Here is a 16,791-nt window from a genome sequence, read left to right as displayed (position 1 = left end):
AAACCACGGCTTCTCATCAATAACAGACTCGGTTGCAAACACATACGCAGGCCTCTCGAGTCGATTCACAGCAACGTGTGGCACATGATTCTGCCAATGAACTTTAATCATGGAAGACAATGTGGCTAAGGCATCAGCCATTTGATTTTCATCTCGGGGTACATGATACAACTTTACTGTCTTGAAGAAAGTCAGGATTCTTCTGGTGTAATCTCTATAAGGAATCAAGTGAGGCTGGTGAGTATTCCAGTCTCCATTGACTTTGTTAATCACTATAGCAGAATCTCCATAAATGTCCACAGTTTTGATCCTTAGATTGATGGCTTCCTCGATCCCCATGATACAGGCCTCGTACTCAGCTTCGTTGTTGGTTACTTCAAAAGTCAATCTGGCGGAAAAAGGTATGTGTGCACCTTTAGGATTAATGAGTACTGCCCTAACACCATTTCCATTCACATTTACCGCCCCATCAAACATCAGTGTCCACTTGTCATCGGGATCCGGTCCTTCCTCGACAAAAGGCTCTTCACAATCTTTCATCTTTAAGTACATGATATCTTCATCAGGGAATTCAAACATCATCGGCTGATAGTCATCAATTGGTTGCTCGGCAAGGTAATCAGACAGAATACTACCCTTGATGGCCTTTTGCGACATGTACTGGATATCATACTCTGTCAAAATCATCTGCCAACGAGCCACCCGTCCGGTAAGAGCCGGCTTTTCAAAGATATACTTTACTGGGTCCATCTTAGAAATCAACAAGGTAGTATGGTTTAACATATACTGTCTTAGTCGGCGAGCAGCCCATGCCAAAGCGCAGCAAGTTTTCTTGAGCAACGAATGTCTTGTTTCACAGTCGGTAAAAATTTTGCTAAGGTAGTATATTGCATGCTCTTTTCGACCAGACTCGTCATGTTGTCCCAATACACACCCCATCGAATTCTCTGTTACTGAAAGGTACATTATCAGAGGCCTCCCTGGAACTTGAGGTATAAGAATTGGAGGTTTCTGCAAATATTCTTTTATCTTATCAAAAGCTTTTTGACAATCATCGTTCCACCTGATTGCTTGATCTTTTCTTAGCAATTTAAATATTGGTTCGCACGTAGCTGTTAGGTGAGATATGAATCGTGCAATGTAGTTCAGCCTCCCTAAAAACCCACGAACCTACTTCTCCGTTCTTGGTTCAGGCATTTCTTGAATAGCTTTTACTTTCGCTGGATCAACCTCAATCCCTTTCTCACTGACAATGAAACCTAACAGCTTCCCAGATCTCACTCCAAACGTACACTTGTTTGGATTCAGCCTCAGTTTGAACTTTCTCAATCTTTCAAACAACTTTTGCAAGTTTACCAAGTGCTCCTCTTCTGTCTGAGACTTCGCAATCATATCATCCACGTACACTTCAATTTCTTTGTGCATCATGTCATGAAAGAGAGTCGTCATAGCTCTTTGGTAGGTAGCACCGGCGTTCTTCAACCCAAATGGCATTACCTTATAACAGAACGTGCCCCAAGGTGTAATGAATGTCGTCTTCTCCATGTCTTCTGGCGCCATCTTGATCTGATTATAGCCAGAAAATCCATCCATGAAAGAGAAAACTGAGGACTGAGCAGTGTTATCGACCAATACATCAATGTGAGGTAATGGGAAGTCATCTTTCGGACTGGCTCTGTTTAAATCTCGGTAATCGACACACATCCTGACTTTACCATCCTTCTTGGGCACGGGTACGATGTTGGCCACCCAAGGGGGACAATTGGTAACTGCTAGAAAACCTGCATCCAACTGTTTCTGAACCTCCTCTTTGATCTTGATAGCCATATCAGGACTAGTTCTGCGAAGCTTCTTCTTTACCGGAGGACAATCTTCTCTGAGAGGTAGCATGTGCACCACAATATCTGTATCCAAACCAGGCATATCTTGATACGACCATGCGAATACGTCCACATATCCTTGCAGCATTTCAATCAGCCCTCTCTTGACCTTTTGCTCTAAAGCAGCCCCTATCTTGATCTCTTTCTTTGCATCCTCAGTACCAAGGTTAATGACTTCCAACTCTTCCTGATGAGGTTGAATGACCCTTTCCTCCTGTTTCAATAGTCTGGCCAATTCTTTGGGGAGTTCACAATCTTCTTCACTCTCCACTTCGGCTTGGTAAATGGGATTATCGAAGTCATACTGAGCCATAACAGAACTGTTTTTAATGGAATCCGCAAGATCAATTCTGCACGAACGACGTTTCATGATTTATTTTAGAAAAGGGGTCAAGGAAGTCACAAAAAAACATTTCCATTTTTATTGTTTTGAAAACGAAAGTAATAAAACAGAAAGACAGTGAACACAAATTTGATTGCAAAATATCCTTTATTGATGATAATCATTGAAAATTCAAAACATGATGTGGCCCTACAATGAACCACTACGCCTTGGGCAGAGCGTAGGGCTTTCATGAAAAATGAGAAACAAAAGAAAATTACTCTGTCTGAAGAGTAACTTGGACTATTTCTTCAACAGTCCAGTTGTTGATCTTCTCCCCTGGAGCACACGGGCGCACCCAATTATCCATATCACAATCATTGTCACCATCTTCATTGTCTATTGCAAAGACATCCTCGTGATTCATCAATCCAACACTAGTGAAAGTACACGGTCCTTTCTGATTCTGGACACCCTGCTCTGACGATTGAAGAGGCTGATAACCAATGCCAAACATGTCTTCTTTTACGGGCACATCAATCACCTTGCCCCAGCCTTCCGTGTTATCTGAATGAATGACCTCCAGAGCTTGTTTATAGGACGCAATCGAGGTACCTGGTTTCTTCTGTTCAACAAAAGCCACCTTCTCAATACTGACAGTCTCGAAAGCTTGACATAGAGTTTCATGAACTTCGCCATCCATCTCCACATATTTGAAGGAGGATAAATGGCTCACAAAGATGTCCTCTTCGCCACACACGGTCACAACTTGACCATCCCACACATATTTTAGCTTTTGGTGGAGAGTCGAAGAAACTGCTCCGGCTCCATGTATCCAGGGACGCCCCAACAGACAACTATATGCTGGTTGAATATCCATCACATAGAAGACAATATTAAACACTTCCGGGGCGATCTTCACAGGCAACGTGACTTCACCAAAAACCGATTGCTTGGATCCATCAAAAGCATGGACAACAAGATCGCTTGGTGCGAGAACAACCCCTTCGACATCAAGCTTACTCAGAGCCTTTTTGGACAGCATATTCAAAGAAGAACCGGTATCAACCAGAACATGTGACAAGACCGCGCCTTTGCATTCCATCGTGATATGCAGAGCTCTATTGTGATTTCGACCCTCAGGTGTCAAGTCTAGATCCGTGAATCCCAAACCATGTATCGTGTTAACATTTGCAATAACACCTTCAAGCTGGTTAACAGAAATCTCTTGAGGCACATAAGCCATATTCAACATTTTCAACAGGGCATTACGATGTGCCTCGGAACACATCAACAGAGAGAGAATAGAGATTTTTGACGGTGTCTGGTTCAACTGATCCACGATCTTGTAATCACTCTTCTTGATAATTCTCATAAATTCCTCCATGTCCTTCTCAAAAGAACCCTCGGGCACTTCCTTTCGCACTGGTTCTTCTTCAACTACAACCTGCTTTCCTTTTGTCCTAGCAAGAGCCTCAGCATTGTTATCCTTCAGAACCTATGGTGCAAACAAACGACCACTTCTCGTGAATCCTCCGGGTCCTCCCACATTACCCACAGCCGAACCAACTGTTACTGGAGTCTTATTTGACGAACCAATCGTCGATGGAGTATGATTTACTGATCTGGTCTGATTCTCTGGTCTTCTATTTCTGCAAAAAGCATTGTCATATTACCACGGAATTGCTCTACTATTCTCAAAAAGTCTTCCACTAGAAGCAGCAACGGTGGTAGGAGTACTGATAGTTACTGGAGCATTAATAACCATGGGAACACCAATAGTCACCGGAGCAGATATGGTCACGGGCGCAGCTACGGTCACATGAGTACCAATAGTCACAGGCGCACTAATAGTTCTTGGAGCACGTACAGGACCTTCTGAAGGTGTAAAGTAAATGGTAACAGTCGATACCTCTTCACGGTCTTTCACCACTTGATCAAACTGTAAACAACCTTCGTTCATCAATTCCTGGATACCTTCTTTCAATTTCACACAACCGTTTTCATGATTACCACAATCTGAACAATTCTCGTCACATCCCGGGAATACTCCCCCTCTAAGCAGACGTTCCTTCACTACAAACAACGAAGTCTGAACATTATTAATATCGACTACCAAGTTCAAATTTTCCCCATCTTCCACACTATTTACTCCGGGCCCTCCATGCTGAGGCATAGGATTATTCACCACATTTGGAATAGGAGCAAAGTTAATCGTCTTGGCATCAATCAAATCTTGAACTTTATGGTGGAAAGCCCGACAATTCTTGATGTGGTGCCCTGGCGCACCAGAGTGAAAATCACAATGGACATTAGCATCATAACCAGCGGGAATCCTTGTTAATGGAGCCATAGTGCGAAGTTCAACAAACTTTAACCTGAGCAGTTCAGGGAGTAAATCAGCATAAGTCATTGGCAACGGATCAAAATGACGATCTGGCATTCTTTGTCTTGGTTGGAATTGGTGTTGTTGTTGTTGTTGTTGTTGTCCCCTTTGTGGTTGTTGAGGTTGGGTTGTTGGAATAGTCACAGCAGCAACTTGACGGTATTGTTGTCCTCTGTTTCCATTTCTCTGATTATGTATAGCATTTGTCTCACCCTCTCTCCTTCTGGGTGCCCCTAAAAATGGTTTCTTAGCACTTGAAGAACTTGAAGACCCAGGGTCTTGGATTTTTCCTTCCTTGATAAGACTTTCAGTTCTTTCTCCGCAAATCACAACATCCGAAAAACTACCAAATGGGCAACTTCCCATACGATCCATGAATACACCTTGCAGGGTTCCGATGAACGTATCAGTCAATTCTCTCTCCAACATTGAAGGTTGTACTCTCGCAGCTAGTTCACGCCACCTCTGGGCGTATTCCTTGAAACTCTCACCGGTATTTTGAAACAAACTCTGCAACTGGGTTCTGCTCGGAGCCATGTCCATGTTATGCTTGTACTGCCTCAGAAAAGCTTCACCTAACTCTCTCCAGCTTCTGACAGATTCTTTTTTCAAGTCCATGTACCAATCCAAAGAGGCTCTAGATAAGCTGTCTTGGAAAAAGTACATCCACATTTTTTCATCATCAGTATAAGCGGATATCTTCCGGTAGTAAGCTTGCACATGAGTTCGGGGACAAGAAGTGCCATTGTACTTGTCGAAAGATGGCGCTTTGAACTTGTACGGGATCCTCAACCCATCAACTAAACCCATGTTAGTAACATCAAAACCCAAAGAATTCTGGCACTCCATGGTGCGAATCTTTTCAGCAAGGGCGTCAACTTTTCTATCTCTCTCTTCCGCCTTTCCAAATTCTTCATCATCACTTGGAATAGTGAACATATCTTCTTGCTTGTCCACCAAATGAGAAGGATAGTGAACTGGAGCACGTGTCGCTCGAGCATTAGCAGCCTCTGTAATGAGGGGTTGTCCATCGATTCTAATACCGCGCAATTCGTCACCAGTAGCATAGTTGTTGACAGGGTTGGTAGCAGCAGCGGTGTCATTGATAGGGGTTCCTTCTGGCGGATTCTGACCGACAGGGGGAATCACAGTTTCTTGTCTCTGGGCCAAGGCTCGGAGTTCCTCTTGCCATTGCACTACCCCTTGCATCATACTCATGAACTGGGCCATGTTGGTCCTCATCTCTGCTAGTTCTGCTTGAACTTGATCCATGATCTTCTGTTGATTCTGCCTTGTTGCGTAACGGTGCGGACGATACTCAGCAATCCTGTCTAAAACGGGAACAAGAATGAGAAATCCTCTTCAAGAACACCTGTAATGATGCAAGAATGATATGTGCATGATGCGTATGCTATGTTTTATCATTTCTCAGGTATTCAAGAGTCTCATCCACCTTTGAAAAATGGCAACCTGCACTCGTAAGCGGAACATGAACAACAAAGAAGCAACATACACTGGACGGCAAGCAAAAGTGAAACATCAATAACCTCATCCATAGACGTAAGAAATAAGGTTCATACAAACATAGTTCAAGCAAAGATTTAGGTCATCAGTGTAGAATAAGGAATCCCATCCAATAATCCTGGAGGTGATTCTCAAAATAAACAAGACAAACTAGGGAAGTCGTCCTTCAGGAATGAGAGTCTTCAAATACTGGTATTGATCCATCAATCGGTCACACGCTGAACACTCGGGTAGAGGGGTGAGCTTCTCTTTCAGTTGCACCCTGAGTTCAACAACTTCCTCTAGAAAATGAGATGCACGAATGTCACTTCCTCTGAGCTGTCTCTCTTCTGCATGCCTCAGATCTACCTCTTTCTTCAACTGAGTATCTTTGTTCTTAAGCTATCTTTTCAAGTCTCGTATCTTCTTTTTGTAATTGGCTTCCGCTTTTTGTAATCTCAAGCGTGCATGGTGTTCTTCATCCAACATTGTTTATATCTCATCATAGGACCTCTTTTTGCTTCTTGATCTACTAGCACTTTCTCCTCGCACTCCTTTGAGTTTATGAGCCAAATTTAGCCTATCAGCTTTTGCTTTGTAAAGCTCCATTTGGATCTCTTGTTCATTTTCTTTCAACTGGCGATTCTCTATCAAGGCTTGTTTTTAATATTCAGCAGGCACACTCTCAGAAAGGATCAAAGGCGGTTGCCCCTGTAATGGTTCCATCCGATCATATGGTAGCAACAAAGTCCCAGCTCTTTCCTTGACCCACTCATTGTAAGCAGGCATAGCAATTGCAAACTTCCTCCCTAAAACAGATCCATCTTTTATACCAATATTCTCCCAAGCTTTTCTCACTTGCTCCAATCTTGCTGGATCTCTTTGTTTCTCAAAGTACACATTTTCAGCTATCTCGACATCTTGCGGCCTTTCATTCATGACAAAACCCAACTGACGGAGAGAAAGGACCTAGTTGTAGTTGATGCAACCCCTAGTTCCTATGAGTGGAACATTGCAAAATTCTCCACAACTCATAATGACGTTGTGCACATTAATCCTATAAGCTTGCCACTTAATATCATAAGATGTGAGCGACATGATCCTCTGAGTCCATTTGTGAGTATTCTGAGTATCCACAAACGGTCCATTGGTTGGTAAAAAAGACAAGAACCACTTGAGTAGCAACGGGAGACAACACCTGATAGCTCCACACTTACCATGCCTGCTGTGTATCGCATAATAGGTGTCAGCTAACAAGGTAGGCACCGGGTTTCCTCCAATAAAAATAGTGATTGCTGCCAGGTCCACGAAACTAGGCATACTAGGGAACAGAACAACCCCATAAATTATGACAGCCAACTGAGCGTTGAAAGCTACCCAATTTCCTTTCTTTGCTTCTTCCTTAGCCATCCTTACCAAGAACTTCAAGGATAAGCCCACAACATCACCACTTGGTTTCCAGTTATCGCTCACTTCCTTGATGCTCAAGTAAAGAGCCTTAGAGACAACTTTGAAATCCACCTCCTTTGGCACATCCAAGAAGGGTACTCGATTTTTGATTCGGACATTCATAAGGATGGAATACTCTTCAAGAGTGGGAGCTAGCTGGTAGTCCTGAAAAGTAAAGCAACGAAGCTCCAGATCATAGAACTGTAAGAGAGTCTGCAGAGGTACCGGATCAACCACTATCTTCAACAATGCCAAGATATCCCCATACTGATCATCAAAAACCTTCTGATTACGGTCGGTCACGAGATTACCCAATTCTTCCAAGGATGTCAACGGCTCACGGTAAAAGTTGTAGGTGCAAGTCTTCCTCTTCAACTCTAGAATGGCAGCCATCTCTCGGTGTGAACAGACTCCTGAATAAACCTAAAAAATGATATGCATATGCGGGTTAACTTTTTTCTTTTTTATGCATTATTTTTTTTGAAAATAAACATGCTATGATGCAAAATGATGAAACAATGGTTGGTTGGCTATGTATCACAAGGCACAGGGTCAGAACTTCTGCATGAATTCGGAACCGGGAACCACAGAACACAGTCATCAACTTAGAACCCATACTTCAGAACCAACGGTCACCAACAAGAACCGAACAAAAGTCATCAACAGGACACGGTCACCAACAGAACAAGTCACCATCAGTACCTGTAAATGATTCATTCCCGCCCCACTCACGGGTGTAATCTAGGCCAGGGTAAGGTCAAGAGAAACGCAGGATAAACAATCCTTACAAGAATATCATCATATGCACACCAGGTGTATGCAACGATAATACCCCATCAGAATCTGAACTGCTCGTGATACCATGTTCTGTTAAGTGGCGCCATACCACCCGGTTCCCATGAATCACTCTATTCCTAGGTGTCCTAAAGTTCACTCATAGCCTGTGTATTGGGCCTTTTACCTCTTGTGACTCCCACCCCACAGAGAAACAGATACACAGCCAGCACAGTATGCATGAAATAGTAAACCGCACATAGGATGCAATGCAAGCAGATAAGTATGCAAAGCAATAAATAAATAACACACAATAGACAATAAACAAACAAACTCTAGGAAAGGCCCAATAGGAAAATAAATCCCCAGCAGAGTCGCCATCTGTCGCTCCCCGAGGATTTCCTGAATCCAGGTACAAACACGAAAAGAGGCGGCGAGAAAAAAAGAGTAGAGTCGCCAGCTATGTACTTTTATCCCAAGAGGAGGGAAAGGTAGTACTGCATAACCAAGAGGGAATGGATAAAACAAAGTCTCGAACCAAATAAAACTGAGTAAGGGGGTCGGTTACATGAAGGGAAGGTTATCACACCCCTTCACGTCTGTGGTACTCCACAGGATCCACGCTTGCTATTTATGTCTAAAGTGTGTGTATAAAAAGTCCTATATGCGATGCGAAAGAGAGAAAATCAAAGTAGGGAAAAGAAAGAGTTATTGCTCGCACAGGCCCTACCCTGCTGCATACGTATCTCAAGAAGGGTTGAGAATCAGAGCATCGTAGCTCGGCTAACCTATTTTTGTTTGTTTTGTGTTTTTTAGATGAACGACGTTACTACGCAATCTACCGGATGCTCGACCTTTGGAGACTTACTCACCTGTAGTAGAAGGAGTTAATGTGTTCTTAGGAGAAGAAAAATCAATGAGTTTGTTTGTGCTTTAGGAATGCTCATGCAAAAAGGAAGTCCTAGACGAAGGAACCGTGCTACCTTAATTGTCATGCAAACGAGAGACTATATGAAGTCTAGCAATCCTATGGGGAGGACGATCACACCACACAACAAACATATAGCATAGAGTAAACACACCAACAAGGGGGCTCAAACATACATGGGTAGGGCTTTAGTCCAGAGGGGTCATATCAACCTCGACAAACAAGCCATGGAAAGGTAATCAAATGGGCTCTTAACCACTGACATTGAACGTCAGGATGAGCAGCTCAAAAGGGTAATGAGGATAATACCTCATAGCTCTTAACCCTGGACAGGGTGAGCTCATGACAAAAAGTGGGGATTCAGAAAGATGGAACCCTCTCCGCTGACCGACCGGACAAAAGATCTTGGGCTTTTGTTCTGAAGCATCGACACGTAGTGCGAGCATAAAGAACGACACACTGAATAACGGGGGATTGACTACTAATCCCTTTTGTCCGTCAATTGCCTCTTCATGGAGGTCTTTAGAACTGGTGCCTCTTTTTGGAGGTCTTTGGGCACAAAAGTAAACACACAAAAACATTGCCTCCTATCGAGGTCTTCCAACTAAGAAAGCGGTAAAATGCGGGAAAGATGTAAAAGGGATCAAAAGATCTACCACACGGATAAAGATCCGAAGTAACGACAACTAAAGAAACAAGAAACCCAGAGATCTCTCAAGCTAGCACCATCAAAGAAAGCAAGTTAGTAAAGTAATCAGAATAAATCTCCAAATGGTATCCCACAAATAAAGTGGAATACCAAGCAAGCTATCTCTTCAGGAGTCATGTGAGCCCTCACAAAAACTCAACAAACAAGTTAGATTAACAAAATAGGGTGCAATCAAGAGTTGCACCAAACAAAAGAACCATCACAACAACAGCGTCAGGTAAACAGTGCACGGATGCAATAGAAAACATGTCACAACAAACACAAAACATATTAGAGAGCAAACAGAAAAACCAGCTACTATCATGATCACTACTGCTTCGCTTAGCGAAGCTTCGCTACATGTTCGCCTAGCGAGGTGCTAGCGAATGCCTACGGGTTCTGAGTTCTTCCTTGGTAACAGTCTGATTTCAGAAACCCCAAATCCTATGGTACCCATTTCAGACACTGAGTGATTAAACATTCAAGGCATTGTTCTACACATTCATGCACATCTAAACCCACATGCAAAACCTAATGATACCCATTCTCCCAAATTCACCCATAATGCCTCATACTTCAGAAATTTCAAATTGAAAGCATAAAGTAATGGAAATAGGGCGAACCTGTTTGGAGAGATTGATTGAAATTGAATTGCACGGTTGGGTTTGCAAAGTAATGTTAGGGTTTTTGTGAGATGGAGTTGATAGAGGTGACTTTTGTGCAAGTGAGTTTTTTCTTTTCAGTGTGTATGGAGGTTGCTGCAAATTTTGTTAGGGTTTTGTTCCAATGAAATTTTTATAGTTTATACTCTGATTTTCGTGGCTTAGTGGGCTCAGAATGAAGGCAATTCAACCCCATGATTTTTCTGTTATATTACTTTTTTTTAAAGCGTAGACTTCGCCTAACGAAGAATTTGCTCGCCTAGCGAGCATGACAGCTCAGGAAGTTCTTCTGGGCGCAGGTGACTCTGGTGGCTTTCCTTGGGACTCGCTAGGCGAACCATTCTGCTCGCCTAGCGAACATGACAGCTCAGGAACAGACTTTTTCTCCTTCAAGATTACCGTTTTGAATGGTGAATAGACCCCATTTGAACATGTTGGAAGTAACTCAAGTCATTCCCTAGCCATTTGACCTTCAGTTGACCAACAATTTACTTTGATACCCAGATGAATACAAAATTCCTTAAGTGTTGAGAAAAACCTTAGTTGATGCACAATTTCCCTTGTGTTGGTTGATCCTTCAGATAGAACCCACAAAGTGACTTGGCTGATACCCAAGCTCCTTGGAAGACAAACTCTTGGAGCTAATTCTGATTGACATGATGAAATGCAATATGAAATGTTAAATGACCTAAAAATGAATGCATGAATGAGGAGGGAAAATTTGAGGTGCTACACTCACCAATTGGATGTCATAGTTATGTTACGTGAAATTCTGGTAAGCAGATCCCGAATGTCGTAGACGATGTCACGACACCAGGGTCAACATATTATCACACCACAAACAATATTAGGATTTAAATAACAGTATGATAGGAAATAACATAATCAGTTTTTAACCCAGTTTTGTGCAACGTCACCTACATCTGGGGGCTACCCAGCCAGGAAGGAAATCCACTATCACAGAATTAGTTTAAAGTCCTGAACAACCTCGGAGTTTACAAACTTCTCACCTAATCTCTACCCGTGGATGTGTCTTTCTAAGACTCTCCTAGATATGAGATTCATCTCATTTCCCTTCAACCATACAACAACTTATAACATAAAAGTACAATTCACTCTTGCTTAAAATCTTCTGAGGGATTGTTAGTTACAACTCAAAAAACCAGTTTCAATTGAAGTATTGAGGAGATACTCGAATGACTCACACAAAGCATAGACACGAAACCTTAATTTAGACAATATTATGCACTGCTTCGTTGCCTTCTTAGGTTTATAACCATTCTATAAATAGAAATGGAAAGCCATGGGCTTCGGGCTTGATTTACAGCAGATCCAAGATCTCTGCACAATCTTCTACAGATTTGATCTCAATTAAATCAGATGTTTCCTAAAATGTCTTGACCTCGTTACTTCGTAAATAAGTCAAGACAAAATAGTATTTTGCCTTTTAGAAAATACTCTACATAATTCGTGAATTAAATCTTCAGATAAATCATTAAAGAAAACAACTCTCACAATATACTAAAAATAGGTCACACTCCAATGTTGAAACAACATGTCAGGACATCTTGTTCAACATCTGTCAATAAAACTTGTTTTTCCAAAATGCAGCCAATCACTACATATCAGACCTAACAATCTTCCCATTTGGCAAATTTCGGCTAAAATAATTTTTGCATTAACCAAAGTCTTGGGTATCTTTTAGCTCAGTAAGGATGCATGTTCTATTAGTAGGTATGGAAGGTGTATGTCCAAGTGTCATGACAATGTCTAGAACATGTTTCCTAGTGAACCGCCTATTGTGTAATGAGAGAGGAAGGTCCCTTTTGCATGTACTATCAGAACTGATTAAGATACTTGGGTGTTGACTCAAAATAACACCTCAGATCAATGAGGGAAAATCTATTAGCATCTTCACAGCATAAGAGGCAACATGTTTCATAGTTTGATCAAAGACATGGGATCCAAAGTCAAAACTTGACTTGGTCCTAACAATATAAATAAACTTACCTAGTTATGTAGCAATGTTGGAAGTGTGATTGGTTGGAACCCAATTAGCATCTCCAATCCTATGGAGTACGGCATACTTCACACTCAAGGAACTTGCGGACAGTTTCCCTTTCCTTAGCCATTCCTTCACTTGTTTAGCAGTAATCTCTCTGCAGATGAAATTGTCAGAGATTTCTATTTCAGCTTGTTCTTCTTCATTTCTGCCCAAGAACCTATTGATTATTTTAGGAGAAAAATACACATATCTTCCTCTGACATACACTTTTCTAAAGTTTTTGCTCCTCTTGTTGTCACATTCCTTAGAGATGTTCATAATGACAAGCATTTCATAGCACTTGCCAAAACCAGTTATAGTTTTCATTAATCCAGTCTCTTGAATCAGACTCATCACCTATTTGCATTCAAAAGCATTTTTACCCAGTTCCTTTTCCATAACTAATCTTCTTTGATAAACAATTTTCCATTTTTTAACATTCTCCACAGAGTGAAAGGAAATGTTGTCAATTGGAACTTCAAGGATATTTGTTGGAATCTTCTTCCCAGAGGCTTGCTTTTTGGAAGTAGAGATAATGTCCTGAACATTGTGTTCGGCATCATGGTCAAACTCACTAGACTCATAAGGAACATCCTTCCTCTTCAGGGATTTCTTCTTAGACACAAGAGTAACAACCTTGCTCCATCTTTTTATAGGACCAACACTAGCTCTTTTCCTGATAGATTTGGAAGGTGTGCTGGAGGGGTTCAATAACTTGGCATTTTCTGTTCTTCAATATTTTAGCTATACCTAGATCCAATCTTTGACCGATGGGAACACCATCAGAGTCCAGTTCCTCAATATTTACTATGTCAGTGAGTTGCTCCTTTTTCTTAACAGAGTTTTCATCTTTGTCAGCCAGATCACAGTCATCCCTTTAGATCTTTCTTTGTCTTTCGATTTTTCAGGAGTCAGAGTAGATACATTCACATCATGTTTATCCATGGGGTTCTCAGTAGTGTTATTAGGTTGGGCCAAGGATGTGTAGACATTCGGCACGACATTAGTCTTGGGGTCAATACCCAACATTTGAGAGATCAACATACGAATATTCTTCTCTATGTCATCTCTGTCTGCAACGATCATGTTGTATTTACTAAAAGTAGTTACAGATCTAGGTCTATTACCTTTCTGAGGCTTCAACATCTTCCATAACATTTGTAATAACAATACAATCTTTATAAATACCAACATTAGGTTCAACACTAATGGGATCAAGATACATACTAGTCATAGACTCGGGTTTCTTTACTGCAGTAGAGGGTTCAAGAGTTTTTACATTTCTAGCAGTCATGGAAGGAGAGGAAGAGGTACTTACTTTAGAGGGCTTGCCTTTCCTCGAAGCAAAAGTTCTAGCCTTTCTGATAGGAGTTGCATGGACAGGAACTATCGAGAGAGGAATGACATCAGTAATGAGATCAGAGAGATCTATCTCAACACCAATATTTTTAGGGTTTGATTGCTCTTTGGAGTGCTTGCTCGGAGTGGAGATAGAAGGTTGAAACATTTTTGAGGTTTTAGGTATGGACTACAAATAGAAGATAGAGAGATGAGAGTGACTGAGAGTAAGGTTGAGAGAGAGAGAATAAAGGAGGTAGCTTGAATGATGTTGGTAGAGTGGCTAGGGTGTAGCGTTGGAAAAATAAGGAAAAGTAGTAATGATACTCCTTCAATTTTGTGCACCATTAAGTGGAGGGAAGAGAAAAATTGATTTCCATATCTCCATTTCAGTAATTGCTATAATTCTTCAAGCATGCAAATACCCAATTCTCCCCTTAATTTTTCAAATTTATTTGCATCTAAGGCTTTAGTAAAAATATCTTCCAGTTGCTTCTCAGTGGTTACATGCTCAAGAGTATCAATTTTATCTTCAACTACATCCCTAATAAAGTGATGACGAATATCAATATGCTTAGTTCTGTTATGTTGAATAGGGTTTTTGGAAATTTTAATAGCATTTAGGTTGTCACAGTATAATATCATGACATCTTGTTGGACATTGTATTCTTCTAACATTTATTTCATCCAAATTAATTGAGAGAAACTACTTCCTGCTGCAATATATTCAGCCTCAGTCGTAGATAAGGACACATGATTTTTCTTCTTACTGAACCAAGATATAATATTATTTCCCAAGAAGAAACATCCTCCAAAACTTCTCTTTATATCTTCAGCACTGTCTGCCCAATCTGCATCACAGTATCCTGTAAGCAAGGAGTTTGCATTATAAGAATACAACATTCCATAGTTACTAGTTCCATTGATATACTTCAGGATCCTTTTTACTTGAATAATATGACTCATTTTGGGTTCATACTGATATCTATCACATACTCCTACAGAAAATGTAATGTCAGGTCTGCTAGCTATAAGATACAGCAAACTCCCAACCATACTCTTATATAGACTTTGATCCATATTTACACCTTTTTCATCTTTAGTCAATTTCAATTGAGTTGGTGCATGTGTCCTTTTATGACTAGAATTTTCCATGCCAAACTTCTTTATTATACTCTTGTCATACTTGCTTTGAGAGATAAAGATAGTCGCATCCATTTGTTTGACTTGGAGCCCAAGAAAGTACGTCAATTACCAACAAGACTCATTTTAAATTCAGATGGCATTTGTGTGACAAAATGTTGTACCATCTGGTTCGACATCCCTCTAAACACAATGTTATCAACATATATTTGAGCTATCATGAGTTTACCATGCTCTTCTTTAACAAACAATATCTTGTATGTTACTCCGTTCCTATATCCATTGTTAACAAGGTACTCAATGAGCCTTTCATACCAGGATCTAGGTGTTTGCTTTAATTCATAGAGAGATTTCCTTAGTTTGTAAACATTATTTGTAAAGTTGGGATCTGGGAACCCCCTTGGGTTGTTCAACATAGACTTCTTCATTCAAGTACTCGTTTAAGAAGGTACTTTTTAAATCCATTTGAAATAGCTTGAATTTAAGCAAACAAGTCAATCTAACAGTATTATTATTGACACAAGGCGAGCAACGGGGGCAAAAGTCTCATCAAAATCAACCCCTTCAATTTAAGTGTATCCTTGAGCAACAAGTCTAGCCTTGTTTCTGGTTACAATTCCTTTTTCATCAGATTTGTTCTTGTATAACCACTTTGTGCCAATAACATTCATTCCTGTAGGCATAGTAAATAAGTCCCATACTTCATTTCTTATAAATTGACCTAATTCTTATTGCATATCATTGATCAAAAACTCATCAGTCAAGACTTCCTTCATAGTTTTGGGTTCAAACTTAGAGACAAAACAAGCATTTGAAATCACATCTCCATATCTAGTGGTGACCCCTTCATTAAGGCTTCCAATAATGAGATATATTATATGATCTTTCTGAATTCTAATGGAAGGACCTTTATTGACTTGATGGTTGTCTGGTTCAGTGCTTCCTGATTCACTATTTGACTCAATAACTTCCTCATTTTCAGATGTGTCAATCTGCTGAGATGATGTGCCAACATCTTTATCCATAACCTTCCCATCTTTTTCATTCACTACAGGATGTTCACATCCCTTAATGACAGCTTTCCATGTCTTGTTATCCATGGATTTAAAAGTCCTACCATCCTTGCCTTCCAATAGTCATAGTTAGATCCATCTAAGATGGAGGGTCTGTTGATAAATCCTCATTCCTTGTCCATGTGACCAGAAAGTATCTTCACTAGATCTCACCCAGGAATAGAGCAGGATGCCTTCTCTGATACCAATTAAAATTTTGGTAAGCAGATCCCGGATGACGTACACGATGTCACGACACCAGGGTCAGCATATTATCACAAACAAACAATATTAGGATTTAAATAGAGGTATGACAGGAAATAACACAATCAGTTGTTAACCAAGTTCGGTGCAACGTCACCTATATCTGGGGGGCTACCAAGTCAGGAAGGAAATCCACTATCATAGAATTAGTTTGAAGTTTTGAACAACCTCAGGTTTTAGAGACTTCTCACATAATCTCTATCAATGGTTATTTCTATCTAAGATTCTCCTAGATATGAGACCCCTCTCACTTCCCTTCAACCATACAACAACTTATAACAGAAAAATACAATCAACTCTTACTTAAAACCTTCTGAGGGATTGTTAGTTACAACTCAATAAACCAGGTCCAATTCAA

General features: G+C 40.7%; 1 protein-coding gene across 1 annotated transcript; it reads right to left on the bottom strand.

Moving 5' to 3' along the window:
- Positions 1 to 14,652: 14,652 nt before the first annotated feature.
- On the bottom strand, positions 14,653 to 15,129 carry LOC127130536 (secreted RxLR effector protein 161-like). The gene has a single exon (XM_051059525.1). It carries the CDS (start codon positions 15,127 to 15,129, stop codon positions 14,653 to 14,655), a length of 477 nt encoding a protein of 158 aa, XP_050915482.1.
- Between the last annotated feature and the right edge of the window lie 1,662 nt (positions 15,130 to 16,791).

Source organism: Lathyrus oleraceus, chromosome 3 (assembly GCF_024323335.1).
Source record: "Lathyrus oleraceus cultivar Zhongwan6 chromosome 3, CAAS_Psat_ZW6_1.0, whole genome shotgun sequence".
In the NCBI taxonomy this organism is placed as follows: Eukaryota; Viridiplantae; Streptophyta; class Magnoliopsida; order Fabales; family Fabaceae; genus Lathyrus; species Lathyrus oleraceus.
Note: the sequence above shows the minus strand (reverse complement) of the source record. Positions and strands in the feature narration are given on the sequence as shown.